The sequence below is a fragment of the Erythrolamprus reginae genome, chromosome 3 (assembly GCF_031021105.1).
Source record: "Erythrolamprus reginae isolate rEryReg1 chromosome 3, rEryReg1.hap1, whole genome shotgun sequence".
NCBI classification, from domain to species: domain Eukaryota; kingdom Metazoa; phylum Chordata; class Lepidosauria; order Squamata; family Dipsadidae; genus Erythrolamprus; species Erythrolamprus reginae.
Window position 1 is genome coordinate 139,353,539 of NC_091952.1, and position 27,970 is coordinate 139,381,508.

Consider the following 27,970-nt stretch of genomic DNA (forward strand, 5'->3'; position numbering starts at 1 on the left):
GCTTCCCGTTCTCTCTCCGCCCCCTCGCCCCTTCGCCCCCCTGTGTTCCTAGGAGAAGTGCTGGTGAGGAGCAGAAGGTCTGTCTTGCCTCAATCCCCAGCACTTCTCCTAGGAACACAGGGAGGCGAAGGGGCGAGGGGGGGAGAGAAAACGGGAAGCTCAGCATTCCGTCAGCCGCAGCGCTGGCTGTCAACTTTTCTTTTTAAAACTGGGCAGGAGCTGACTTGCCTCCCCAATGCTAAAAAGAAAAGTTGACAGCCAGCGCTGCGACTGACGGAATGCTGAGCCTCCCGTTTTCTCTCCCCCCCTCGCCCCTTCGCCTCCCTGTGTTCCTAGGAGAAGTGCTGGTGAGGACCAGAAGGTCTGTCTTGCCTCAATCCCCAGCACTTCTCCTAGGAACACAGGGAGGCGAAGGGGCGAGGGGGGGGAGAGAAAACGGGAGGCTCAGGAAGGGAGCTCGGGAAGGAGCCCACGGTCAGTCGGCTGCGGGCGGGAGGAAGGCGATTGTTCCGCTGCCGCCAGCATGGCCTGGCTGGCAGCGGAAGATGTAACGGAGCCCACGGGGGATTCGCCTTCCTCCCACCCGCAGCCGACTGATCGTGGGCTCCTTCGCAACCTCGGAGAGCTTCCAGGGCATGAAAGCTCACGAAAACCAGGAAGCTCTCCGAGGTTGCGAAGGAGCCCACGATCAGTCGGCTGCGGGCGGGAGGATGGAGCAGGTGATGCTAGGTGGTCATGTCACGGAACAATTAAAAATAATAGGATTTTTCTCTTTCTCTCTTCTTTCTCATCTATTAGAAGCGCACCGAGGAAGCAGCTCCTACTAAGAAATGGGTAAATGGACAAAGTTTCCTTTGTCTGACTAGGGAGAGGCAGAGGCAGAGGCAGCTCCTTGCCTTACTTTTCTTTCTTTTCTTTCTTTCTTTTTAAAAGTAATTTTATTGAATATAAATATTTTAAAAACATTTTCAATCAACATTTCTGGGAGAGCAGAGCAGAACAGAGCAGAGAAGAGAAGAGAAGAGAAAAGTTCCACGAGGAAACAAGGCAAGACAAAGGCAAGACATCAAACCGTAAGTGATTGATCACTACTGCCCATTGAACATCACAAAGCCTCAATCTGCCCAGCACCCCAGGACCTCCAGCACCCTAGCACCACCAAAACTCTTGCCATTGCCCGAACCCCCTGCAGAACCAAGCTTACCCTGCCATCAGCGGAGCTATCAACCAAGGCTTGGAGCATCTGAAGCTTGTAAGCCAAGTGAATAACCAAGAGAGAAACCCTTAGTTTGAACAAGCGCTAGGAGTCCTATTAACAACAAAAGGACCTGTAAACGCTCCATTCAAAGGGAGACTGAAAAATCTTCTAAATCACCTCATCAAACACCATTTGGGTTAATAAGGCAAGCTTAAACTACTAGGTGCTGGCTGTGAAGGAAGAAGGGCGGTTACTGGGCATTCAAAAGCCATTGTTCTTGCCTGTTTCAACTATTTGCCTCTCTCTTAAAGTTACAAACTCCTAATTGCCTCTCCCTCAACAGGCTGTAAAGTCATAAAGAGGCCCACTGAGCAGGAAGCCAGAAACTCAGGCAGGGTAACCAAAAGACTTTCCTGAAGCACTAACACCCCCCCCCCCCCCACACACACACACACACCCTGGTAGACAGACGCTGACACAGAACAGCTCAAATCAAAGCAGAAATGCCAATCAAAAAGAATATACAACAACAAGAACAAAAAGAACAACAAGCAACAATTGATAATCACAGCTATCAATGCTTTAAATGCAAAGACATTATCAATGATCATGATGGTTTCATAAAATGCCAGACTTGCAATCAGTCTGCTCACAAAAGCTGCTTCAATATTTCTAAACATATTGACACCTTCCTAAAAGCAAACTCCTCATTTCTTTATATGTGCTCATCCTGCGCCCCCAAGCTAAATATACTTAGCAACTTGTCTGATGAGATTAATACCTTAAAAGAAGCCATCAAAACCCAAAAAACATTAATAGAAAGTATTGAACCAAGACTTCTCAAAACGCAAGAAGAATTCAAAAAAAGTATTGAATCAAGACTCTCATCCATGGAGAAAAATATCCAAACACTGAATTCACCCGACAAAATACCACTCACCACTCCACCACCCCAACCTCAACCACTTCCAATACTCCAAAAACCCACTAATTCTACCACTGATATCTCTACCCTAGTCAAGGATGCCATGGAACGTGAACAAAAACGCCAGAATGCTATCCTCTTTGGTCTTGATGAAAGTCATGAATCAGATATAACAAGAATAAGAAATATCATCCACCAACATCACTCACATGCACAAACATTCGCCCAAGAAGACATTTTGGAAGTTACCAGAATTGGACCTGAGCACAAGTATAACGATGGCTCAATAGCTCCCCGCTTCTGCAAAGTAGTATGCAAAACTGAACAAATAAAACAGCAATTCATCAAGACCATTAACCACATTGCCAGAAATAACAAGTCCTTCAACAAACTCAGATCCAGACCAGATCTTTCTCTCCTCCAACGTATTCGCTCTCGCGAACTACGGGCAGAACTCAAGAGATGCTATGAACTTGGTGAAACAAACCTTTACATAGATTACCGCACAGAAAGCATCAAACCCAAAACCCATAATTCTCCCCACATCTTCCGGTCTAATTTTCAACCTACCATCTCACAACATCAAACTGACACCAGCCAGACAACCATTCCACAACAACAAATGGACAACCCTACCACCTCAAACCAAGAATAGGAAAGCGTGCCCCTTACTTCCTCTAACCACCCCAAAACCAATTCTCAACACAAGACCAATCTCAAATGTAAACTATTAAATGCTAGAAGTTTAGTCAACAAGATATCTGAATTCCTCCTTCTACTTGACACCTCCAATTTTGATATAATTTTTATATGCGAAACATGGCTAAATGCTTCCTACCCAGACTCCATTATCACATCAAAAAACTACCATGTTTTCCGATCAGACCGTGAATCCCGCAGAGGAGGCGGAGTAGCTATATTTTACAAAAAATCGCTGAACCTAAAAATCCTTAAAGTTGCACAGGATTTATTGGTACCTGAAACTATTGTCTGTGATTTATCCCTAAATACCACAATTCGCTTCTTACTCTGCTACAGAGCCCCGGACTACGACATCGAACATGCTAACAAATTATCCACATTACTAACGTGGGCAACCAACTGCCCATACCCCATTATCTTCCTCGGAGACCTCAACCTACCACACATCAACTGGGCCTTAAATGAATGCAGCACGGAACCCATCCATTCTACTATATATAATACAGTCACCCAACTGGGACTTGACCAACTAGTAACTAAAAATACCAGACTTGATAACTGTCTGGATCTCATCTTCTGTAACAGCAAAAGTACAATATATGGCTTACAAATAACAGAACCATTTTCCAACAGCGACCACAGCATGATAAACTTCAGTCTCAACTTAAGCCACACTATGAACCACCAAAATAATACAACACCAAAATTCAATTTCAAAAAAGCGAACTACGAACTCATTGAAGCCCACCTCTCAACATTAAACTGGAAAACTCTATTCTCTGAATGCTACACTACTGATGACCTCTACAACACATTCCTACTCGAAATGAAAATTATCATCAGACTTCATGTACCTCTAACATATACCCTAAACAAAAAAAATAACCTCCCCATCTCAATAAGAAAATTACAAACAAGAAAAAAATCTCTCTGGAGGAAAAACAAAAAAGGACAAGTTTCCAACTTCAAAAGCCGATATAAAAGCATTTGCAATCAAATAAAAGCAGAATGCCTTAACTACTACAGCAAACAAGAGGGAAACCTCCTACGCACCAAATCTAATAGAGCTTTCTACAACTTTGTCAACAATAAACTCAAAGACTCTAGACCAATCCCACCTCTCAAAGGACCCAACAACAAAGAATACCATGATGATTCATCCAAAGCCAACCTCTTCAACTCTTTCTTTGGCTCTGTCTTTGTTAACAGCAATGGCTCATCCCCCAATTTCATCAATCGCACCTCAAACTCCCTCAATGATTTAACCCAAGTAGACTTCACTGAAGACCAAGTTGAAAAAGCATTACGTGACCTTAAACCTTCTCTATCAGTTGGACCAGATGGTCTATGTGCATACTTTCTAAAAAAGCTCTCTTCTGCCATAGCTGAACCACTAAGCATAATTTTTGAAAAATCCTTCAGAACCAGCACACTTCCTAAGCTATGGTCGAAAGCAATGGTCATCCCCATCTTCAAAAAAGGAGACCCCTCTCTTGTAGATAACTACAGACCAATTTCACTATGCTGCGTCCCATGCAAAGTCATGGAATCAATTATAAACAAATCAATTACTCTCCATTTAGAAACTAATAATTTGCTCTCTAATAAACAATTTGGTTTCAGAAAAAAACTATCCTGCAACCTGCAGCTCCTCCACTGCAAAAATATATGGACAACTCATCTAGATCAAGGGAAATCTACAGATGCAATTTATATTGACTTCTGCAAAGCCTTTGATTCAGTGGTCCATGACAAACTACTCCTAAAACTCAAATCCTATGGCATCTCAGGATCCCTCCACAGCTGGATTACAGCATTCCTATCAAACAGACAACAAGTGGTCAAAATAGGAAGCACCATATCCACCCCCGTCCCAGTTAAAAGCGGTGTTCCCCAAGGTAGCGTACTGGGACCAACGCTCTTCATTCTCTACATCAATGACCTTTGCGATTACATCACAAGCAACTGTGTCCTCTTTGCCGATGATGTAAAACTCTTCAACACCACCGATAACACAAGTACTCTCCAAAAAGACCTTGACGCTGTTTCTGAGTGGTCTAACACATGGCAACTCCAAATCTCAACTAGCAAATGCTCTGTCCTACACATTGGGAAGAAGAATCTGAACTCCAAATACGAACTGAATAATCAAATTATCACAGATAATCCCCACTCGGTTAAAGACCTTGGTATACTAATAACAAAAGATTTAAGTGCCAAAGCCCACTGCAACAATATAGCCAAGAAGGCTTCAAGAGTTGTAAACCTAATCCTACGTAGCTTCTGCTCTGGCAATCTCACACTACTTACCAGAGCTTACAAAACTTTTGCCAGACCCATCCTCGAATACAGCTCATCTGTTTGGAACCCATATCGCATCTCAGACATTAACACCCTTGAAAATGTCCAAAGATACTTCACCAGAAGAGCCCTTCACTCCTCCACTCGAAATAGAATACCCTATGAGACTAGACTTTCAATCCTGGGCCTAGAAAGTTTAGAACTAAGACGCCTTAAACAAGATCTAAGTATTGCCCACAAGATCATATGCTGCAATGTCCTGCCTGTCGGTGACTACTTCAGCTTCAACCACAACAACACAAGAGCACACAACAGATTTAAACTTAATATTAACCGCTCCAAACTTGACAGTAAAAAATATGACTTCAGTAACCGAGTTGTCGAAGCGTGGAACTCATTACCGGACTCCATAGTGTCATCCCCAAACCCCCAACACTTTACTCTTAGATTATCTACGGTTGACCTATCCAGATTCCTAAGAGGTCAGTAAGGGGCGAGTACAAGTGCACTAGAGTGCCTTCCGTCCCCTGTCCTATTGCTCTCCTATATCTCCTATATACCTTTCCTCTATTCCTATATCTCTTCTTCTATTCTTTCATTGATATATTCTATTCCTATATCTTCTTTTCTATTATTTCTTAGATATATTTTACTATGAGTATCTCCTCTATTACCTTCATCATGTATTTTACTATGTGTATATTGATATATACCCACTAAAACCCTCATTGTGTATTGGACTTTTATATCCTTTCTTTATATATAATAACTCATGTCTATCCTCTTCAATATGTATTGTGCATTGGACAAAATAAATAAATAAATAAATAAATAAAAGCGAATGCCACGGGGCTGGGCTCGGCTCCCCCCTCGGCTCCCCCCCTTACCAGCCCCGCCGCGGAAGGCTCCATTCTGTTCCCTGAATGGAGACCGCCGGCCGCTCAATTGGGCCGGCAGGGAACAGAATGGAGCCTTCCGTGGCGGGGCTGGTAAGGGGGGGAGCCGAGGGGGGAGCCGAGCCCAGCCCCTTGGCATTTGCTTTCCTCCCGCCCGCAGTTGACTGATCGTGGGCTCCTTCGCAACTTCGGAGAGCTTCCTGGTTTTCGTGAGCTTTCATGCCCTGGAAGCTCTCCGAGGTTGCGAAGGAGCCCACGATCAGTCGCGGCTGCGGGCGGGAGGAAAGCGAATGTCACGGGGCTGGGCTCGGGAAGGGGCAGCGAAGTCGGTGCCGAGGCACCCTAAGCCCACCGGTGACCGCCAAAGGGTTGGCGAAGGGAGGGTGCTGCGGCGACCCGACCAAGCCTATGGACGCGCCTCCCGCCGCTCTGCCCAATCGCAAAGCCAAAGGAGGCACAGGAGGCGGTGAATGTCATGTCCTCTGGCCAGTCACGGGGGCTGGGCTGCGCATTTTCCTGGAAGGAATGCCATCCACCACCGAGCTTTTCGTAATCTGTTTAAATTTCCTTCACTCCCCCCCCCAACATTCCCCGCCTTGCCTCGCTTGACTGGCCAGAGGACATGACATCCACCGCCTCCCGTGCCTGCTTTGGCTTTGCGATTGGGCAGAGCGGCGGGAGGCGCGTCCAATCGCAAAGCCAAAGGAGGCACGGGAGGCGGTGAATGTCATGTCCTCTGGCCAGTCAAGCGAGGCAAGGCGGGGAATGTTGGGGGGGGGGAGTGAAGGAAATTTAAACAGATTACGAAAAGCTCGGTGGTGGATGGCATTCCTTCCAGGAAAATGCGCAGCCCAGCCCCCGTGGAGGCGTTTTTCTAAAAGGAGTGCAATCACCACCACCGAGCTTTTCGTAATCTGTTTAAATTTCCTTCACTCCCCCAACATTCCCCGCCTTGCCTCGCTTGACTGGCCAGAGGACATGACATCCACCGCCTCCCGTGCCTGCTTTGGCTTTGCGATTGGGCAGAGCGGCGGGAGGCGCGTCCAATCGCAAAGCCAAAGGAGGCACGGGAGGCGGTGAATGTCATGTCCTCTGGCCAGTCAAGCGAGGCAAGGCGGGGAATGTTGGGGGGGGGAGTGAAGGAAATTTAAACAGATTACGAAAAGCTCGGTGGTGGATGGCATTCCTTCCAGGAAAACGCCTGGGGGGGGGCTGGGCTGGGCATTTTCCTTGGCGATCTTCCCTTGGCTTCCCTGGCCGCCTGGCACTGCGATCTTCCGATGTTCCCTTGGCTTCCCTGGCCGCTTCCCTGGCCACTTCCCTGGCCGCCTGGCGCAGCGATCTTCTGATCGCAGCACCAGGCGGCCAGGGAAGCCAGGGAAGATCAGAAGATCGCCAAGGGAAGATTGGAAGATCGCAGCGCCAGGCGGCCAGGGAAGCCAAGGCGGCCAGGGAAGCCAAGCCGGGAGCAGCGGCAATGCTGCTCCGGTTGCCTGGTCCTCTCCTGTCTCCCACGCTGTTGTTCCCCGCTGCGTCAGGCGCCGCAAGCCCCGAGTCAGACGCACCCTCGCTGCCGCGCCCAGCCGCTGCCCGCTTCGTCCTAGCCAGAGCCTGAGCCGGCCCGCTCGGTCGCGCCTCCTCGCCCGCGGCCCGCCCACTCGCCCAGGATGCAGACCTGCTGCCTCTCCCGTGCCCGCCGCCGGCCTGATCCTGCACCTCCTGCTTTCCCCCCCAGCCAAAAATACAAAGGCGGTCTGCCGCCACCCGCGGAGCAATGGGAAACTGAAGCTGCTGGCGGTTTCAGACTCCCTTTGCTCCACGCTGCTCCGCCCTGCCTGTCATGCAATGGCAGACCGTCTTTGTGTTTTTCGCTGAGGGGGGGGAGCAAGAGGACCTTCCTGACTCCCTCCCCCAGCGTCGGATCTCCTGCCCTCCCTCCCAGCCAAAAACCCAAAGCGGCCTCCTGAACGCTGCCGCCGAGAAGCCCCGCAGCCCGGCTGTCACATTTTAAAACAGCCGGGTGGCTTCCCAGCAGCCTCTCCAAGCCGAACGCCAAACCTGAACTTCCGGGTTTGGCTCCGGGAGGCAACTGGGAAGCCCCCTGGCTGTTTTAAAAGGTGACAGCCGGGCTGCAGGGCTTCCCAGCAGCCTCCCGAATGCCGAACCTGGAAGTTCGGGTTTGCCGTTCGTAACACGAAAAAAGTTCGTAAGAAGAGGCAAAATTTTTCTGAACCCCGGGTTCGTATCTCGGGTTGTTCGTAAGACGAGGGGTTCGTATCTTGAGGTACCACTGTAGTTATGTTTTTGGTTTTGCTGGTTGTTTTAGTTTTAATAGTAATGTATTTTGGGTTTTTTTAATTATTAATTTCTTTTAATAAAAAAGAAGGGATTTTATCCATCTATCTATCTATCTATGCCGCCCAGTCCCAAGGGGACTGCTGTTCAGACACTATACTTTTCCGCCCACACCGAAAAAAAATTAGAGGGAACATTGGTCGGGACCCCTTTGGGGGTCGAACAACCACTTCATAGGGGTCACCTAAGACTATGGGAAAAGACAAATTTCCCATGGTGTTAGGATTAAAGCTTCTATTATGGCAGTGGTGGCACGCAGAGCCATATCTGCCAGTACGCAAGCTGTTGCTCTAACTCAGCGCCAATATGCATGTGTTTGCTGGCCAGCTGATTTTTGTCTCACACAGGGACCCTGGGAAGGCATTTTTGGCTTCCAGAGACCCTCCAGGAGGATGGGGTAGGGCGTTTTTACCCTCCCCCAGCTCCAGGGAAACCTTTGGAGCCTGGGGAGGGCGAAACACAAACCTACTAGGCCCACCAAAAGTTAAGAAACAGGCCATTTCCGGTCTCCAGAGGGCCTCCAGGGAGGTGGGGGAAGCTGTTTTCCCCCACCCCAGACATTGAATTATGGATGTGGGCACTCAGGCATGCAGGAAGAGAGTCCGCGCCCACGCTCTTTTGGCACTCGAAAGAAAAAAGGTTCACCATCATTGTAATGTGGCGTCTTGGAACATATTTTTACAATCCAACCAATCAGGCATTTACAGTGGGGTTGTCCCTGTGACTTTCCTCCCAATTAGCTTAAAGCTCTGTTGGGAGAATTGGCACTAGACCTATGGTTGGGGGTCACCACAACATAAACTCTATTAAGGGGTTGCAGCATTAGAAAGGTTGAGAGCCACTGTTGTATAGTTAAACAATAGCTTCTCCTTCTCCCCACCCTGGTTTGGTCACATTGTCCAGTTATGAATCATCCATATATTTTGGGAACAATTCATTTCTCTGTTGGACATCTGCCCTTAATGGGATCTTGTCTCTGGAGAGAGTTCATTCTTTCTATCCTTCTAGCTGCCCAGTTCATTGGCAATTTGAATAGCGATAAAACCTAAATGTTTCAAAAGTGGTTCAACCTTAACAATAATTTTTGCTACTGATAATTTCTCACAGCCTGTGGTTTAACTGAACCTGAACTTGTCAACACTACTGAGGAAACAGACATTGATGCTGTGGACATCAGACGACCAGGGAGTGATCACTTGGAGTTTACCAGGGGTGTGACAGACCTTGACGCTGTTGGTAAAGAGATGTCTGGTCTTCTTTGCATCAAGGTATATGTATCCTTGTCAGTGTTGGCTTATGTTCAAAGAATACAGCTCTAGGAAGAATATAGTGCTGCCTTTTATAAAATAAATCTGAATGACGCATGGTTCACTACTTTCCGTATACTATTCTAATTCTAAAATGAAAGTTTTCTTTTTCTTGCATTATTCATGAGAAATAAATCATTTCATCAATGGGAATTAACTATTCACATTTAATTTGTGTGGAATATATCATTCATTGGAAATAAATCAATCCTACTCAGTAGAGTCTTTCTCAAAGAAATGTTATTGTAATACATGTCAGTCCATTCCAAGTGTTCTCAGCAAATGATCTCTATTCTTGATGCCATGCATTGTTTAAAAACTTCATATTTCAGAAGTGCAGCTTTTTTCTGTTTTGCTGCCAGATGTCTACCCCTTTGCCTTCTCCATCTCCTGCTCTATTTGATATTGGCAGGAAACAATGATATTTTAAAGTTTCTGATGTTGAGATGGCTACATACTGTTCTGGTCCCAGCTGCTGGAATACACAGATCTTCCCAAGGTTTGATATTCAAAACATTAAATGTTTTGTTTTTCTCTTTAGCAGTTCAAAATACACACACATACACACATGCTTCTTCAAAAGCTAAACAAACCATCAGGCAGAGCATGAGGGGAAATTTTCTTGTGGCAAAGTTGAGAGCTTTACAATCACCATAAATTTCCCATTCAAATTATCAGCAAGGCAGGAGATACAAATTCTGCTTAAGCAGACAGCTTACCAGCAACTTGAAAGTAACAGTAGATTTACTTCTGTCTCATTTGCATGATCTTTCATGATGTATTCTAAGCTTTCTCTTCAGGAGACTAAATAAAACATGCCATGATTTATTGGCAAATAGTTCGCATACGAAGCTTTCCTTTTCCAGTATTGCCGGAAAGGACGTGTCCAGATCTAATAGATCTAATAACTACAGAATTCAAAACCTTTTACCTTGAACTTCTTCCCTGTGTTTTGCTAATCTATATTTTGGGTTCACCCATTCACTGTTTGATAATTCACTGTCTGACAAGGAACTACTTTCCATAGTAACTTCAGCCCCCTGGGACTGTTCTGAATCACTCTCTTTCGCTCTCGTCTCTTCTGTCATCCATTAACCTCCGTAACCCAGGATAAGCTAAGATCTCTATTTCTTCATCTTCAGAATCTGACATTTCCTGAGGCTGACAAAGATATCTCACAACACATGTATAGATGGCAAATTGCTGGATACTTTCCATATTAGTCAGAATAATAGAATCAGATCCTCTTGGATCGAGGCATTTCTGCATAGTCATAGTTGATACTTTTTTTTTTAATTGGGCAAGGAGAAATAATATGGATAGTTTTCCCAAAACTATAAATGAGCTGGTATAGATTATCCTGCTTTCTCAGCTTGCTGAGCTAAGTGAGCACTGGACTCTCTGTTCTCTCCTTTCTAAAGTGGAGTGTAACTGTGATTTGGTTGTGCCACTGCAGCTCTTCCTTTCTGCCAATTGGGTGGGGAAGAATTATGTTTCTGAAAAATAAGAGATACTGTATATACTGGGTATAGGAAAGTCTAAACTGAATCCGGCATTGACCATTGCATCTGCTTTTTTCATAGGACTTGGTTCACAAAGAGAATATCCTCATGGCTTCTCCTAAGATGCTTCTCCCTTCTTCTACCCAGTTGCCTGAGTCAGAGGTTCCTCTCTCTGCTCATCACCAAATGCAGTTCCTGCAACAGCTTTTGCAGCAGCAACAGCAACAGGCTCAGTTCGCTTTGGCTCAGGTTCGTATCTGTTTTGCAGAAAGATCTAATTCAGGAGTGTCAAACTCGTAGATGTGTCATGGGCTGGCCACGCCAAGTTTGGTGAAGGGTGGGGGGAGTTGCAATATGTTACATGATGATGCCATGATGACATGAATTTGACACTCCTGATCTAATTGGAGAAAAAACTGCATAGAAATCCTATACAAAATAATCCTTTAGCTAAGAAAGAGCAAAAGATTTGAAGGAATAGAACCCTAGACCAACAGTTTCAATGTCAACTTCATTGCATAGCTCTTGTGGAATATCCTTGTCTTTGCTGCCAAGATATTAATGAAAATTCAATAATATTTAGTACAGTGGTACCTCTACTTAAGAACTTAATTCATTCCGTGACCAGGTCCTTAATTAAGAAAAGTTCTTAATTAGAAACAACTTTTCCCTTGGGAATCAAAGTAAAAGCAAATAATGCGTGCAAAGCCATTAGGAAAGAAATAAAAGTTGGGAATTTGGATGGGAGGAGGAGGAGGAAGAAGAGGAGGATGACAGTTGCTGCAGAAGGAAGAAGGTGAGGTGAGGGGAATCAAAAAAAATTCAAAACTTTAAGGCTTAACAAAAAAAAAAAGAGGGACTTGGAGATGGCGAGGAGGAGCACACGCCTCCCTCCATTCGGTTTTGGCTGCCAAAGCCTCCTTAAGCACCACTGAAAGGCTCCTCTGGCAGCCCAGAAAAGCCCAAGATGGCCAGGATTAAAGGGGGAAGGAAACTGGCTGGGCCTTCGTGCCGCTCTCAAATTTCCTGGGAAATTTTTCTGGGCTCAGGTTCTTAAGTAGAAAATGGTTCTTAAGTAGAGGCAAAAAACTCTTGAACACCGGGTTCTTATCTAGAAAAATAGAGGCATTCTTAAGTAGAGGTACCATTGTAGTTGTTGAGACAATACAATGTTTGTTTTCTTACTTATGAACTGCTCTCTTGGCAGTTCTACTGGAGACTGTTATCACTCTGAATGTTTTTATTCTTAAGCAAATATATTGGTTTTGTTTGCAAATCATTTGGTGGATGGTATCTTCTCCTCAGTCTTCTGCAGTCCCTAAAGACAGTTTCTCTATGGAAGAGCAAATGCATCTGTTCTTCCAGGAAAATAAGAAAGAAGATACATATAGTCAAAATTTATAGGACATGGCAAAAGCTTATATAAGAGGTATTGCAATTGCCTTTATGGCAAAAGAAAATAAAAAAGAGACAATGGCAGAAAAATCTAGAGGAGGAATTTGGCAGATTAGAGATATAATTACAAAAGGAACCCCAAAGACGTGAGTTGAAAAATAAATGGATTTAATTAAACACAATTTGAACATTATTGAAAAGGAAGACCTATTGCAGCAAGTAAAATGTTTTAAGCAAAACATTTTCAGAAATGCAAATAAGCCAGGGAGATGGTTAGTCTATAGATTGAAAAAACAGAAAGACAGAAGGTAGATTAGCAAATTATATAATGAAGAGGGAAAGATAACATATCAAAATGAAGGCAAAAATATAACATGAGTTTTACAAGAACCTATACAAGGAAGAGGAAAGTAATATTGAAGATAAAGCATTACAATGTTTCCAGAAAGCCGAACTACGTAAAATCTCAGGAAACATAAAAACTATGTTGAATAAAGATATAACAATCTTAGAACTAACAGAAGCAATTAAAAGGCAAAAAAATAATAAAATGCCAGGCCCTGATGTATTACCATCAGAAATATATAAAAACTTACAAGGCCCAACATTAATAGAGATATTTAATGCAGTTTTAAAGATGCAAAGATACCGGCTTCATGGGAGAAGGCAACTATCAAATTGATCCCAAAAGAGAACTCTGATTTAAACATTCATTAAAAGTTATAGGCCCATATCCCTGTTAAATTTAGACTACAAAATATTCATGTCAATAATGACCGAGAGGCTAAAAAAAATTTTGGGATCAGTTTTTTGCCAAAAAGTCAAATCTGAAATAACATTAGGACAATACTGGATGTGTTGGAATATTATAAAGTCCACAATGAGAAAAAAATGTTGTTGATATTTGTATATGCGTAAAAAGTGTTTGACAATGTCAAGTGGGATTTTATATTAAGTCAACTAAGATACAGTGGTACCTTTACTTAAGGACTTAATTCATTCCGTTCTTAAGTAGAAACATTCTTAAGTAGAAGCAATTTTTCCATAGGAATCAATGTAAAAGCAAATAATGCATGCAAACCCATTAGGAAAGAGGGATTCTGAGGTGGCGAGGAGGAGCACACGCCTCCCATACACCTGGCACGAGTCTGCCTCCCATACACTGCCTCCCATACACTGGCTGCTGCTGCTACCTGCTGCGTATTATTATTATTATTATTATTATTATTATTATTATTATTATTATTAGTATTATTAGTATTATTATTATTAATTAGATTTGTATGCCGCCCCTCTCCGTAGACTCGGGGCGGCTCACAGCAATGATCAAAACAATATACAATGACAAATCCAATAGTTAGAATCTAAAATAACAATAATACATTTAAAAAGTCTAAAAAACAAGAAACCCCAATATATAAAAAACATACATACAGTCATATCATACACACAAAAAACTACATAGGCAGGGGGAGATGTTTCAGTTCCCCCATGCTTGACGACAGAGGTGGGTTTTAAGTAGTTTACAAAAGGCAAGGAGGGTGGGGGTAGTTCTAATATCTGGAGGGAGCTGACTCCAGAGGGTCAGAGCCGCCACAGAGAAGGCTCTTCCTCTGGGTCCCGCCAAACGACATTGTTTAGTTGACAGGACCCGAAGGAGACCAACTCTGTGGGATCTAATCGGTCGCTGGGATTCGTGCGGCAGAAGGCGGTCTCGTAGATAACCTGGTCCGGTGCCATGAAGGGCTTTATAGGTGATGACCAACACTTTGAATTGTGACCGGAAACTGATCGGCAACCAATGCAGACTGCGGAGTGTTGGAGTAACATGAGAATATTTGGTAAAGCCCATGATTGCTCTCGCAGCTGCATTCTGCACGATCTGAAGTTTCCGAACACTCTTCAAAGGTAGCCCCATGTAGAGAGCGTTACAGTAGTCGAGCCTTGAGATGATGAGGGCATGAGTGACTGTGAGCAGTGACTCCCGGTCCAAATAGGCCGCAACTGGTGCATCAGGCAAACCTGGGCAAATGCCCCCCTCGCCACAGTGGAAAGATGTTTCTCCAATGTCAGCTGTGGATCGAGGAGGACGCCCAAGTTGTGGACCCTCTCCGAGGGGGTCAATAAATCCCCCCTAGGGTGATGGATGGACAGATGGAATTGTCCTTGGGAGGCAAAACCCACAGCCACTCCGTCTTATCAGGGTTGAGTTTGAGTCTGTTGACACCCATCCAGGCCCCAACAGCCTCCAGACACCGGCACATCACTTCCACTGCTTCGTTGACTGGACATGGGGTGGAGATGTAAAGCTGGGTATCATCAGAGTACTGATGATACCTCACCCCATGCCCTTGGATGATCTTCCTTCCCATGCTGAAGGGCTCCCCTCTCCTCTCATTTGCTCGCTTTGTAGCCGGTGCCTTTCCTTCGCTGTGGTGACTCCTTGGCTGCCCAGAGCGAAGGGAGCATTTCTTTTCTCTGGGCGCTGGCAGAGGTTTATTCCCTGTCCAAGCACCCAGAGAAAGGAAAATGCTTTGATCGCTCTGGACTGCCAAATCCTCCTTAAGCGCCCCGAGTCTTCGGAGAGGGGCGGCATACAAATCCAAATAATAAATAAATAAATAAATAAAAGGCTCTTCTGGCAGCCCAGATGGCAGGGATAAAAGGGGTAATGGCATGCAAACCCATTAGGAAAGAAATAAAAGTTGGGAATTTGGATGGGAGGAGGAGGAGGAAGAAGAGGAGGATGACAGTTGCTGCAGAAGGAAGAAGGTGAGGTAAGGGGAATCAAAAAAATTCAAAACTTTAAGGCTTAACCAAAAAAAAGAGGAACTTGGAGATGGCGAGGAGGAGCACACACCTCCCTCCATTCGGTTTTGGCTGCCAAAGCCTCCTTAAGCACCACTGAAAGGCTCCTCTGGCAGCCCAGAAAAGCCCAAGATGGCCGGGATGAAAGGGGGAAGGAAACTGGCTGGGCCTTCGTGCCGCTCTCAAATTTCCTGGGAGATTTTTCTGGGCTCAGGTTCTTAAATAGAAAATGGTAGAGGCAAAAAAATCCCGAACACCCAGTTCCTATCTGGAAAAGTTCTTAGGTAGAGGCGTTCTTAAGTAGAGCTACCACTGTATATGGAATTTGGTGAAAACTTCATAAATATGTTTAAGACATTTTATTCCAAACAAGAAGCCTGTGTAGTAATTAATGATAAAACAATACAAAGTTTTAAAATACAAAAAGGTACAAGACAAAGATGCCCATTTTTGCCATTATTGCTCGTATTATCTCTAGAGCTATTGGCTAGAATAATCCGGAAAGATAAACAAATTAAAGTCTTAGAAATTAAAAAGGGAAATTTTAAATAGAATCTTATGCAGATGACCTTGTGTTTATTATAGAAGAGCCACCACAGTCTGGCATGTACTGGGAGAATATGGTGAAGCAGCTGGTTTGAGGGTAAACAAGGAAGAAACCAAAATGTTAGTTAAAAATATGACTAAATCGCAGGAGAATGAATTGATTGAGACAATAAAGATCCAAAGGGCAAGAAAAGTGAGATATTTAGGAATACAATTAACAGTAAGATGTACCATACTCAAAGAGGATAATTATAACAAATTAATAGATCAAATCAAGGAGGATTTGGACAGGTGGAAAAATTTGCAACTCTCCTTTTTGGGGAGAATTGCAACAGTAAAAATGGACATATTACCAAAAATACTTTATTTATTTCAAAATAAACCGATACGATTAGAGGAGTTTTTTAGAAATCTAAACAAAATTGTGTTAAAATTTATTGGCAAGGGAAGAACCCTAGAATTAAATTTAAACTACTACAGGAATCTAAGAAAAGACAGGGATTCGGACTTCTTTATTGGGAAAAATACTATCAGGTGGCAGCACTTACATGGGTAAGAGATTGGATAAAAACTAAGAGAGATAAAAATTAAAAAATAGGAGGCTATTGGCATTGGAAGGACATGATATGTAGATAGGGTGACATGCTCTTCTTTGGGGTGGAAGGCACAGGGCCCACAAGTATTTCCAGAAGCACCACATTAGACAGGCTCTATTAGATGTTTGGGCAAAAGTCAAACAGCAATGTTACGTGGAAGTTGTGAACTGGCTAGCAACACTGCAGATGTTTGTACATCCAAACCTCATTAAACTAGAAAAAGTAGTTACCTATAGTTGGCACCCAGAGTCTGGGTGGGTGCCAACAGGATCAAGTTTAATCCAGACAAGACAGAGTGGCTCTGGGTACTGCCTCCCAAAGATACGTCCATCTGTCCATCCATCACCCTGGGGGGGGGGGCGTTTGTCCAGGTCCACCTGATGCACCAGTGCAGTCTTACCTAGATAGGGAGTCTCTATTCACAGTCACTCACGCCCTCATCACTTCAAGATTCGACTACTGCAATGCTCTCTACATGGGGCTGCCTTTGAAAAGCGTTCGGAAACTACAAAATGTGCAAAATGCAGCTGCGTGAGCAGTCACAGGCTTGCCCAGACACTCACATATTTTTCCAACACTCCGTGGTCTGCATTGATTACCAATTGGTTTCCGGACCCAATTCAAAATGTTGGTTATAACTTATAAAGCCCTACATGGCATGGGACCAAAATACCTCCGAGACCGCCTTCTGCCGCATGAATCCCAATGATCGGTCAGGTCCCACAGAGTCAGCCTCCTCCAGGTTCCGTCAACCAGACAATGTCATTTGGTGGGACCCAGGGGGAGAGCCTTCTCTGTGGGGCCCCCAGCCCTCTGGAATCAGCTCCCCCTGGAGATTCGTACAGCCCCACACTCCTTGCCTTCCGTAAGAGTCTGAAGACTCACTTATGCCGCCAGGCCTGGGGCCATTAGATCTTTGCCCCCCGCCCAATGAATGTGTTGAGAGAATGTGGAGTGAACGGAATGATTGTTTTTTATAGTTTTGGGGGGTTTTTTTAGATTTTTAATTAATTGGATTAAGATATTTTGCATTGTATATTTTATGTTGTGAGCCGGCCCGAATCTTCGGAGAGGGACGGCATAGAAATCCAATAAATAAATCAATAAATCAATAAATAAACTAAATGAAGGATGAGAATTGAAATCCAGGAAATATCTATACGAGGAAGGAATAGAATTGGACAAAAGTACAAGCACTATACACGAAAGGTAAAAAAAGAATGGTGTATTTAAAAAGAGCTTATGGAATTAAATAAAATTCTACTAGGAACAGATGAGAAGATGTTAAAAAATACCAATACTTGCTGGAATATACCAATATTTAATATTGCATATACTAAGGGCAGTAAGACTGGTCTTTGTGCAAAATTGGAAAAATAAAGAGAACACCTCCCCCCCACCCCCCCCAAAGAACAGACAGTAAACAAGATACTGACTTGAGCAGAAATGGACAGGCTAACTTTAAAACTCAAAGTCAAAGGTGAGATGGAATATTATGAAATCTGAAATAAAAAGAGGAGGAAATGTCAGGATAGAGAAATATTGATAAGTTGAGAATTGAATAATTATTATGTTAATATTATATGATATGCAGGAATTGTATTGATATTGAATGCAACTTCTATAGACGAAGGGGTTTATGTGTTTGAATTGTAACCAATTGTACATATGTAAATAACAAATAAGAATTGTAGTCATTAGGTAAAATGTTTTGGGAATGTTTGAACCAGAAAAATCACACTACTATGTCCAATGTTTTTAATTGTATATTTAATAAAAAGCTCTTTAAAAAAAAAGACAGTTTCGCTAGCTATCTCAGGGGGAATAATCCTGGAGTATATTCAGCCCCCATTTATATGTACATATTCAGAGTGTAAGTTTCTGTCAGAAAAACAAACAAAATTTCTCACTGCAGCTATGTGTAACTATGTACTTTTTTGTCTCTGTTCTGCAGGTACATCTGTTGAAAGACCAATTAGCTACAGAGGCAGCTGCCCGCCTTGAGGCTCAGGCTCGAGTACATCAGCTGTTGCTTCAGAATAAGGATCTTCTCCAGCATATATCACTTCTGGTAAAGCAAGTGCAGGAACTGGAGGCAAAACTGCTGAGATTCAACACCAGTAAGAGCTCTTCCTTCTCCTGTCTATAAAAACCATTTCTTTTCTCGTTCTAGTTTTCTGTTCAGAACAGACTTTCCATTTGTTTTTAATGCTGTATTCTTCTATATAGCAAGTTATATCTGTATCAAATATAAACTTTAAAAATTAAAGACACTTTAATTTTTCCTTAAGTAATTCAATTAAAATGTCTATAGGAAAAAGCAAAGGGTTTAGAGAGGTGTCAAACTCAAGACCCACTGACCGGATCTGGCCTACAGGGTGCTTAAATCCATAGGTCTGATCTGGAAATATCAAAGGACTGACCAGAGTGCCTCTGCTGGCTGAAACGGGCCATGTGTACTGCATTTTCAGCTGGCAGAGTGCTGCAGGAGGCCATAATTTAATTTAATTTAATTTAATTGACTTCTGTGCTGCCCAATCAAAGATTCAACCTAGAAGTAAGGAAGAACTTCCTGAGGGTCAGAGCGATCAACCAGTGGAACAACCTGCCTGCGGAGGTTGTGAACTCTGCAACTCTGGACACTTTCAAGAGGAGATTGGACTGCCACTTTAGGATTTTAGGTGCTTTAGGTGCTTTAGGATTTCTGCTCAGGCAGGGGGTTGGACTTGATGCCCTGCATGGTCCCTTTCAACTCTAACAATCAATCAATCAATCAATCCTGTAGGACTCAGGGCGTCTTATAACAATATAAAACACAATAAAATACAATAATAAAAGAAATCAATATTAATACTAAAACATTAAATTAAAATATTAAAATAATAAAAACAATAAAATCCCCCATAGCAATCCAATCAACCAAACATACATACCTATCCAATTGATAATATTCAGCTGTGACAGATGGAAATATTCATGGCCCCCAGGCCAGCTGGAACAGCCAAGTCTTCACTGCCTTTTGGAAAACCAGTAGGGTGGGAGCAGTACGAACATCAGGGGGGAGTTGGTTCCATAGTCGGGGTAGCCACAGAGAAGGCCCTCTCCTGTGGCCCCGCCAATCTGCTTAGTTGATGGGACCTGGAGGAGGCCAATCCTGTGGGATCTTATTGGTCTCTGTGAGGTATGTGGCAGGAAATGGCCCCAAAGATAATTTGGTCCTAAACCATGTAGGGCTTGGTAATAACCAACACCTTGAATTGTGACCGGAGACTAATTGGTAGTCAGTGTAGCTCGCGGAGTGTTGGTGTTGTATCGAGGTACACCAATAATAATAATAATAATAATAATAATAATAATAATAATTTATTAGATTTGTATACCGCCCCTATCCAAGAAATCTGAGCGGCTCACAACAGCACATGACTCACACAGCTGCATTCTGGACTATTTGCAGTCTCTGAACACTTTTCAAGGGTAGCCCCATGTAGAGTGCATTGTAATAATCAAGATGGAAGGTGATGAGGGCCTGAGTGACTGTGTGCAAAGTTTCTTGATCCAAATAAGGCCGCAACTGGTAAACCTGTGCAAAGGACCCCCTGGCCACAACTAAGAGATGGTAATCGAGGCTCAGCCGTGGGTCCAGGAGGACAGCCAAGTTGCAGACCTTGTCTGAGGGGGTCAGAAATTCCCCCGCCCACGAACAATGGACAGATAGATGGAACAGTCCTTTGGAGGGAATGCCTTGTCTGGGTTGAGCTTGAGCCTATTGGCTCCCATCCAGACCCTTACAACCTCCACGCACTGGAACATCATATCAATGGCTTCATTGAATTGGCAAGGGGTGGAAATGTATAACTGGATATCATCGACGTACTGATGATACCTCACCCCATGTCGTCGGATGATCTCACCCACTGACTTCATGTAAATGTTGAATAGTAGGGGGGAGAGAACTGACCCCTGGGGCACTCCACAAAGTAGGGCCAAGGGGTAGACCTCTGCTCCCCCCACAAACACCGACTACAACCAGAGAGGTAGGAGGAGAACCACTGTAAAATGGTGCCTCCCACTCCCAACATCTCCAGCCACCGCAGAAGGATGATCAAAGGTATTGAAGGCCACTGAGAGGTCAAGAACCACCAGAATAGAGGAATAACCCCTATGCCGGGCTCGCCAGAGATCATCCATCAGCGTGACCAAAGCAGTTCATGTGCTGTGACCAGTCCTCATTCCCCGAGAGCGGCCTACCTTTGGCTCCCACCATACCTGCCCCTCCCAATAAGGTATCCCATCCGGCTGCTCTGTTTAGGGTGACCTGCTCCCTTCTAAATCAGGGGGGAGTTGGGGAACCCTTGCAGGGCAGTGCCAAGGAATTTAACTCATTTTTTGCTGATAAAGTCGCTCGGATCCAAGCGGAACTCGACTCCAATTGCATAGCAGTATCGGCTGACAATGAGTCAGTCGAGGTGACTGGGGCTAAACGTCTTTGTCCATCTGTCTGGGAGGAGTTTGACTTGGTGACACCTGATGAAGTGGACAAGGCCATTGGAGCTGTGAGCTCCACCACCTGTTTACTGGATCCGTGTCCCTCTTGGTTGGTTTCAGCCAGTCGAGAGGTGACACGGAGCTGGGTTCAGGAGATTGTCACTGCCTCCTTGGGGAGGGGGTCCTTTCCGGCTCCTTATAAGGAGACACTTGTACGCCCCCTCCTCAAGAAGCCTTCCCTGGACCCAGCCGTGCTTAATAACTACCGTCCAGTCTCCAACCTTCCCTTTATGGGGAAGGTTGTTGAGAAGGTGGTAGCGCTCCAACTCCAGCGGTCCTTGGAAGAAGCTGATTATCTAGGTCCTCAACAGTCGGGTTTCAGGCCCGGTTACAGCACGGAAAATGCTTTGGTCGCGTTGATGGATGATCTCTGGTGGGCCCGGGACAGGGGCTTGCCCTCTGTCTTGGTGCTTCTTGACCTCTCAGCGGCTTTCGATATCATCGACCATAGTATCCTTCTGCACCAACTGGAGGGGCTGGGAGTGGGAGGCACTGTTCTCCAGTGGTTCTCCTCCTACCTCTCCGGTCGGTCACAGTCGGTGTTAGTGGGGGGTCAGAGGTCGACCTCTAGATCTCTCCCTTGTGGGGTGTCTCAGGGGTCGGTCCTCTTCCCCCTGCTATTTAATATCTACATGAAACCGTTGGGCGAGATCATCCAAGGGCATGGGGTGAGGTATCATCAATATGCGGATGATACCCAGTTGTACATCTCCACCCCATGTCCAGTCAACGAAGCAGTGGAAGTGATATGCCGATGCCTGGAGGCTGTTGGGGACTGGATGGGTGTCAACAAACTCAAACTCAACCCAGACAAGACAGAGTGGCTGTGGGTCTTGCCTCCAAAGGACAATTCCATCTGTCCGTCCATTACCCTGGGGAACTATTGACCCCCTCAGAGAGGGTGCGCAACTTGGGCGTCCTCCTCGATCCATAGCTGACATTGGAACATCATCTTTCAGCTGTGGCGAGGAGGGCATTTGCCCAGGTTCACCTGGTGTACCAATTACGGCCCTATTTGGACAGGGAGTCCTTACTCACAGTCACTCATGCCCTTATCACCTCGAGGTTCAATTACTGCAACGCTCTCTACATGGGGCTACCTTTGAAAAGTGTTCGGAAACTCCAGATCGTGCAGAACACGGCCACAAGAGCCATCGTGGGGCTTTCCAGATTCGCCCACGTATCTACAACACTCCGTGGTTTGCATTGGCTGCTGATCAGTTTCCAGTCACAATTCAAAATGTTGGTCATGACCTTTAAAGCCCTACATGGCATTGGACCAGAGTACCTCCGGAACCGCCTGCTACCGCACGAATTCAAGCGACCGATAAGGTCCCACAGAGTTGGCCTTCTCCGGGTCCCAGTGACTAAACAATGTCGTCTGGCGGGCCCCAGGGGAAAAGCCTTCTCTGTGGCTGCCCTGGCCCTCTGGAATCAATTCCCCCCGGAGATTAGAACTGCTCCCACCCTCCTTGTCTTCCGTAAACTACTTAAGACCCACCTATACCGCCAGGCATGTGGGATTTGAGACATCTTTCCCCCAGGCTTATTATAATTTATGTTTGGTATGTATGTGCTGTTTGGTTTTTAATTATGATAGGGTTTTTAGTTTTTTAATATTAGATTTGTGCCATTATAATATTGTTTTTATCATTGTTGTGAGCCGCCCCAAGTCTTCGGAGAGGGGCGGCATACAAATCTAATATATTATTATTATTATTATTATTATTATTATTATTAATTATTTTTGATTAAGGACTCTTTAAGTGTCACGGATAGTAAAACTCCGTTTGAACCTTTACACTCGTGGAGGTCGATGGATTTAAGAGATCCAATCAGTGGTAATCAAAACAAGCATTTCTTTATTATAAAAGTAGAAAACAAATGTCTTGGTAGACAAAAGAATATAAACAGCTCACATAATGGCGTCTGAAGAAGAAGAGGGAAAAGCAGAACAACAAAGCGAACAGGACGGAAGTGATATAGGAGGATATGACATGGAATATGGGAGTGATTAATGACAAGGCACACGTTAGTTCTTTAATTACTGAATGTCTCTGTGGCTGGCAATATTCAGCGTGACACCCCTTCTTTGGCAGTCATCAGGGACATTGGTTCACATAAGGCACATTTTCTTGGAGAGCTATTCGTGTTGGTCAGCTGGCAGTGGTTTATTCAGCACGTCAGCGATTTGTTCAGTTGTGAGCACATAATGTAGTTTCACTAATCCTTGTTTTACATATTGTCTTGCATTCTTATATCTTGTGTCGATGTGCCGTGAACGAGCTCCAACATATTCAGCTTCAGCTATGAATGTGACTGAAACATTGTCCTCCATAATAACTATTGGTTTCATGGGATCACCCCAGATACTATTAACAAGAGCAGAAACATTGGTTAAAGCATTACAACAGTCAGAAACACAAGCATATTCTGACTCAGTGGAAGAACAAGAAATAAATTTTTGCTTTCTAACTTTCCAATAAATTGGACAACCATTCAAAAACATTATATAACCAGAAGTACTTTGTCATGTTTCTATATCACCTGCCCAATCAGAATCTGCATAGCAAATCAATTCAGGATACTTGTTGTGTTCTGGTTCTAAGAACAATTTCATGTTTTTCGTGTACTTCATGTATCTCAGCAGTCTCTTTATGCATGTCCAGTGAAATGTAGTTGCGTTGCCAATGTGTCTTGACAACAAATTGACACTAAGTGAAATGTCAGGTCTTGTCCAACTGCTAATGTATAACAGTGACCCAATGACTGAGCAGTAAAGTGTTTGGTCCTTAAACTGAGGACTATCTTGATATGTCAACTTGTAAAAGTCTGTCTGCATTGGAGAGAGACATGGATGTGCGTCAGTCATGTTGCAATATTGCAAAAGTTGATCAATTTTGTTCTCTTGTGAGAGGCTAAACCCCTTCTGAGTTTTTTCAATCTGAACTCCTAAGTAATCATGAATGTGTCCTAAGCTTTTCAGTGTAAAGTGTCTTTCTAAACCTTTTGCAAAAACTTCACTCATACGTTGATTTGGACCAATGTAAACAATATCATTAACATAAACAAGAATAATTTCATAAACATTACCTTGCCCTTTTGTAAACACGCATTCATCAGAGTCGGACTTAATAAAGCCCATTGAATTTAGCTTGTCAATGAGACATCTATGCCACATTAAACCAGATTGTTTCAATCCGTACAGACTCTTTTGCAGGTACCAGACATCTCCTTCCTGGTCCTGGAATCCAGGCGCACCCTTCACGTAGATTTCTTCATCTAGATCAGCATTCAGATAAGCAGTTTCGACATCGAACTGGAAAACTTCTAAATTCAGGGCAATGGCTGTTGTTAAAGCAATTTTGACACTTTCATTTTTAACTGTAGATGAATAAGTATCTGTGTAATCTTCTGGAAAAATTTGAGAGTAGCCCTGTGCTACTAGTCTTGCTTTATAAATTTTCTCACCGTTTGGTTTTTGTTTAGACCCATCGTGTGCCAATAATCTTCTTGTTCATTGGAGGTTCAACGTGTTTGAACACCGTAAGTTTCTTTAAACTGTCCAGTTCAGCTTGCATTGCATCATACCATTTTTCTTGTTCTGACTCAGGTAAATGTCTTATTTGATAAAAATTCTCAGGAGGAAGTGTAACATTGTTGCAAAGAACAAGAAAATATTTTTGTAATACTTGCTGTTGATATCTTTTTGGAGGAATTCCTTTTGTGGTTCTCTTGGAACGTCTTAGAACTGTGGTCCATTCATCATCTTGGTCATCTCCGTCTCCAACTGCATCACTAGGAACATCATCTGTGACTGGTGAAGACTGTGCATCATCTGAAACATCAGGAACATCTGGAACAGCTATCTGAGAGTCAGGTTGTGCTGTACCTTGAACATCATCTTTAGGAAAATAAACTGAAGTATCATTACTGTATATTCTGGACCAATTTGTATCTTCCTCAAATTTAGCTGAATTGGAAATAACAGCTGTGTGATTAGAGTCAGCAAATTTGTAGTACTTAGAACTTTCATCAAAACCTATAAATCTCAGTCTTTCTGCCACTGGACCTCCTTTCTTTCCCTGGCCAGTGGAATGTTAACCATGGCATACGAGCCAAAAATGTGTAGGTTTTGAATATCAGGTTTCTTTCCATAAAGCATGTAGAAAGGAGTTTGCTTTAAAACACTGCTCCAGGTATGGTTAACAATGTAGTTTGCATACCTTAATGCTTCACCCCAGTAGAAGTTGTTGAGATCAGCGTCCTCTAGGAGACAGCGAAACATAGTCTGTAAAACACCCTGGCGATGTTCAGCAATACCGTTGTGAGCTGGCGTGTAAGGGGCTGAAGCTTGGTGGCGTATCCCATTCCGTCGCATCCATCCTTGGAATTGTTGGGACATGAATTCTCCACCACGATCACTTTGAATTCCTCTGATGCGAACACCATGTTGATTGAAGACTTGTGCAGCAAAGTCTGTAAAGATCTGAAACGTTTCTGATTTTTGTTTCATTAGATACACAAAACCATATCTAGAGTAACTATCAACAATTGTTAAGAAATACTTACAGTTACCCCTAGTAGGCCGAAATGGACCGACAATGTTGGTATGAACCAAATCAAAAATGCGTGTAGACAAACGTATGGCATGCTTAGCAATAGGAGAAGCTTTGGATTTTGATTTGTTACAAACAAATCAGTCTAAGTAAATTGGGCAATTACTATCAACTTTAAAACCATTTACGAACTCAGGCATCTTGGATAAGACATCATATGAAGGTGAATGCACCTGGAATGAAAAGATTTATTGGTTAGTACAGGTTTAACATTTGCAACATTATGCGGAACCTCTTGGAATTCATTGGCTTTATGAGCCTCTGTTTCTATAGTAGCAACAGGTTTTCTCTCTGGGCCTTTGCTTTCATGGTTTGGAACGCTTATACTTACATCTACCTATGCTCAAGGTTTTGGCTTCAGGTAATAAACACCACCAATTGGAATAGCATGTGCGACAACAGTTCCATTTTTAATAATGTGGATTTCATTATGCAGGAGCATAACTTTGTAGCCCAAGTCTTTGTTCAGATGATAAAGACTGAGTAAGTTGCTTGTAGCATTTGGAATGTAGAGAACACGTGCAATCATCTGGTCCAATTCTTTTATGTAGACAGTTCCTTCTCCCTCAACTTTGCATAAGTGATTTGAGACTGAGTACAACTCCTTTATATCAGTCTTGTGTAATTCTGTGAAAAGTTCTCTTTGGTAAGTAATGTGAAAAGCAGCTCCACTATCTAAAGTCCATAAATATCTTGTGTTGTACTCATAATTTGAATCAGGAAGGTTGTTTAGAGTTAAAGTATTAATTGAAGGATGTGATTCACTTCTGGAACCTTGTTGAGTTGATCTGTAGTTGCTGGAGCCCCTGCATCTGCCGCCTCTGGGATCTGTTCCTCTGGGCCGGGCAGGATATTGAGAGCATTGAGAATCAGCAGATTGAGTGCATTGAAAATCTGTTCTTCTGGATTGGTTACCTCTTTGTTGGTAACTGCGACTCGCTGGAGCTGTAGAAGTAGTTGTTCTGGATTTTAGCCTGTGTTCCATAATGACTTCTTCTTCAGTTAAGATTTGGCAAACTCTGGATGTGGTACGTTGAGGTAAGGGTATGCTATGGCATTTTGTAATAGCTTCTTTCCAGTCCTCATTTAGCGACGATATGATTGCCGTGGTCATTTGTAGGTGATCAATATTATATCCTCTTTCTGCCAATTCCCTTTGCATTGCCAAGAGTTTTCACAAGTGTAGGGCAATTTTCTCCCCAGGTTTTAGTTTTGCATTGAAAAAGTCAGTGAACAATAGACATATTCCTTCGGCTGAAATGGGTTGGTAAAGTTCGTCAAGGGCAGTGATCACGGCATTTGCGGTAGTATCAAGTGAAAATCTAACTGATAAATCGGTATCGAGAGACATAAGAATCAAAATAGTTGCCCTTGTATCTAAGGCTCTTTCTTCTTCAGTCCAGAGTCTATTTGGTGAGTTGAAAGTCATGTGGTCAACCCCTTCTGCAGCTAATATCAGTCTAATCTGTTGTAACCACGTCTTATAATTCCGCCCACTGTTCTTTAATTTGGACTCACCTTGCAATGGTGCGAAGGTAGAGAATTGTCTTTGAATTGCAGCCGGTATTGGTTGTGGCAGTTGAGGACGTGGTGCCAATAGTTGTTGTTCCGGCTGAACTGGAATCTGTGGCAATTACATGGGTTGAACTGGAATTTATGGAAATTGCGTAGGTTGAGCTAGTTGTGGCAATTGCGTAGGCGAAGTAGAAACTTGTGGCGGTTGTACCTGTGAAAATTGTGCTCCTTGGCTTCGTTGCATTATTTGCTGCAAAAATGTTGATTGAGGTAAAAACCTTTTTTTGTCTGCAGTGTAGAATTGTCCTGCTGAAGCTCCTTGATTCATTTGATTTTCTAAAAAATCTTTCTGATACAGATTAACATTTTTTAGCTTCTAATAACTTGTACATTTCCCCTTGACAAAACATCACTTGCATATTTCTTAATTCACTTAACCTTTCTTCTTTCTTAGTTATCTGACTGCAATAGAAATCAATTAGTTCATTTTCACTCTTTGTAAGGACAATTGATTTTCTGTTTACATAAAAGTTTGCAAGGTAATCCTGAGCTATTTGGATATCTCTTTGTAAGTCTTTTGCAAGAGCTTTCGCTGTAGGTAAATCAATATCAGCTAGCAAAAATTGGCTGTCCTGTAAAGTTAATTCAGAGCTTTTTGAGAACATCTGTTTCTCATTAAGCGCTTTCATTTTTGGCCAGGCTCCCAGCTCAGCGGAACGCTTATCTGTTTCAGGATTATTTATTTCTTCAGTCTGCAGCT

The 27,970-nt window shown here is 43.5% G+C and overlaps 1 protein-coding gene across 11 annotated transcripts in view; it reads left to right on the forward strand.

Moving 5' to 3' along the window:
* The window catches only part of LOC139164552 (carboxyl-terminal PDZ ligand of neuronal nitric oxide synthase protein-like), a 230,310-nt gene that overhangs the window by 123,691 nt on the left and 78,649 nt on the right, over window positions 1-27,970 (forward strand). For all 11 annotated transcript variants that reach the window (XR_011558634.1, XM_070746840.1, XM_070746843.1 and 8 more), the window contains 3 exons: window positions 9,485-9,645; window positions 11,268-11,435; window positions 18,486-18,651. Coding sequence is in view for 10 of the 11 variants with exons in the window: in XM_070746840.1 (XP_070602941.1) it covers window positions 9,485-9,645; window positions 11,268-11,435; window positions 18,486-18,651 (495 nt within the window). In the remaining variant the exon portion in view is untranslated. The remainder of the gene's footprint in view (window positions 1-9,484; window positions 9,646-11,267; window positions 11,436-18,485; window positions 18,652-27,970) is intronic.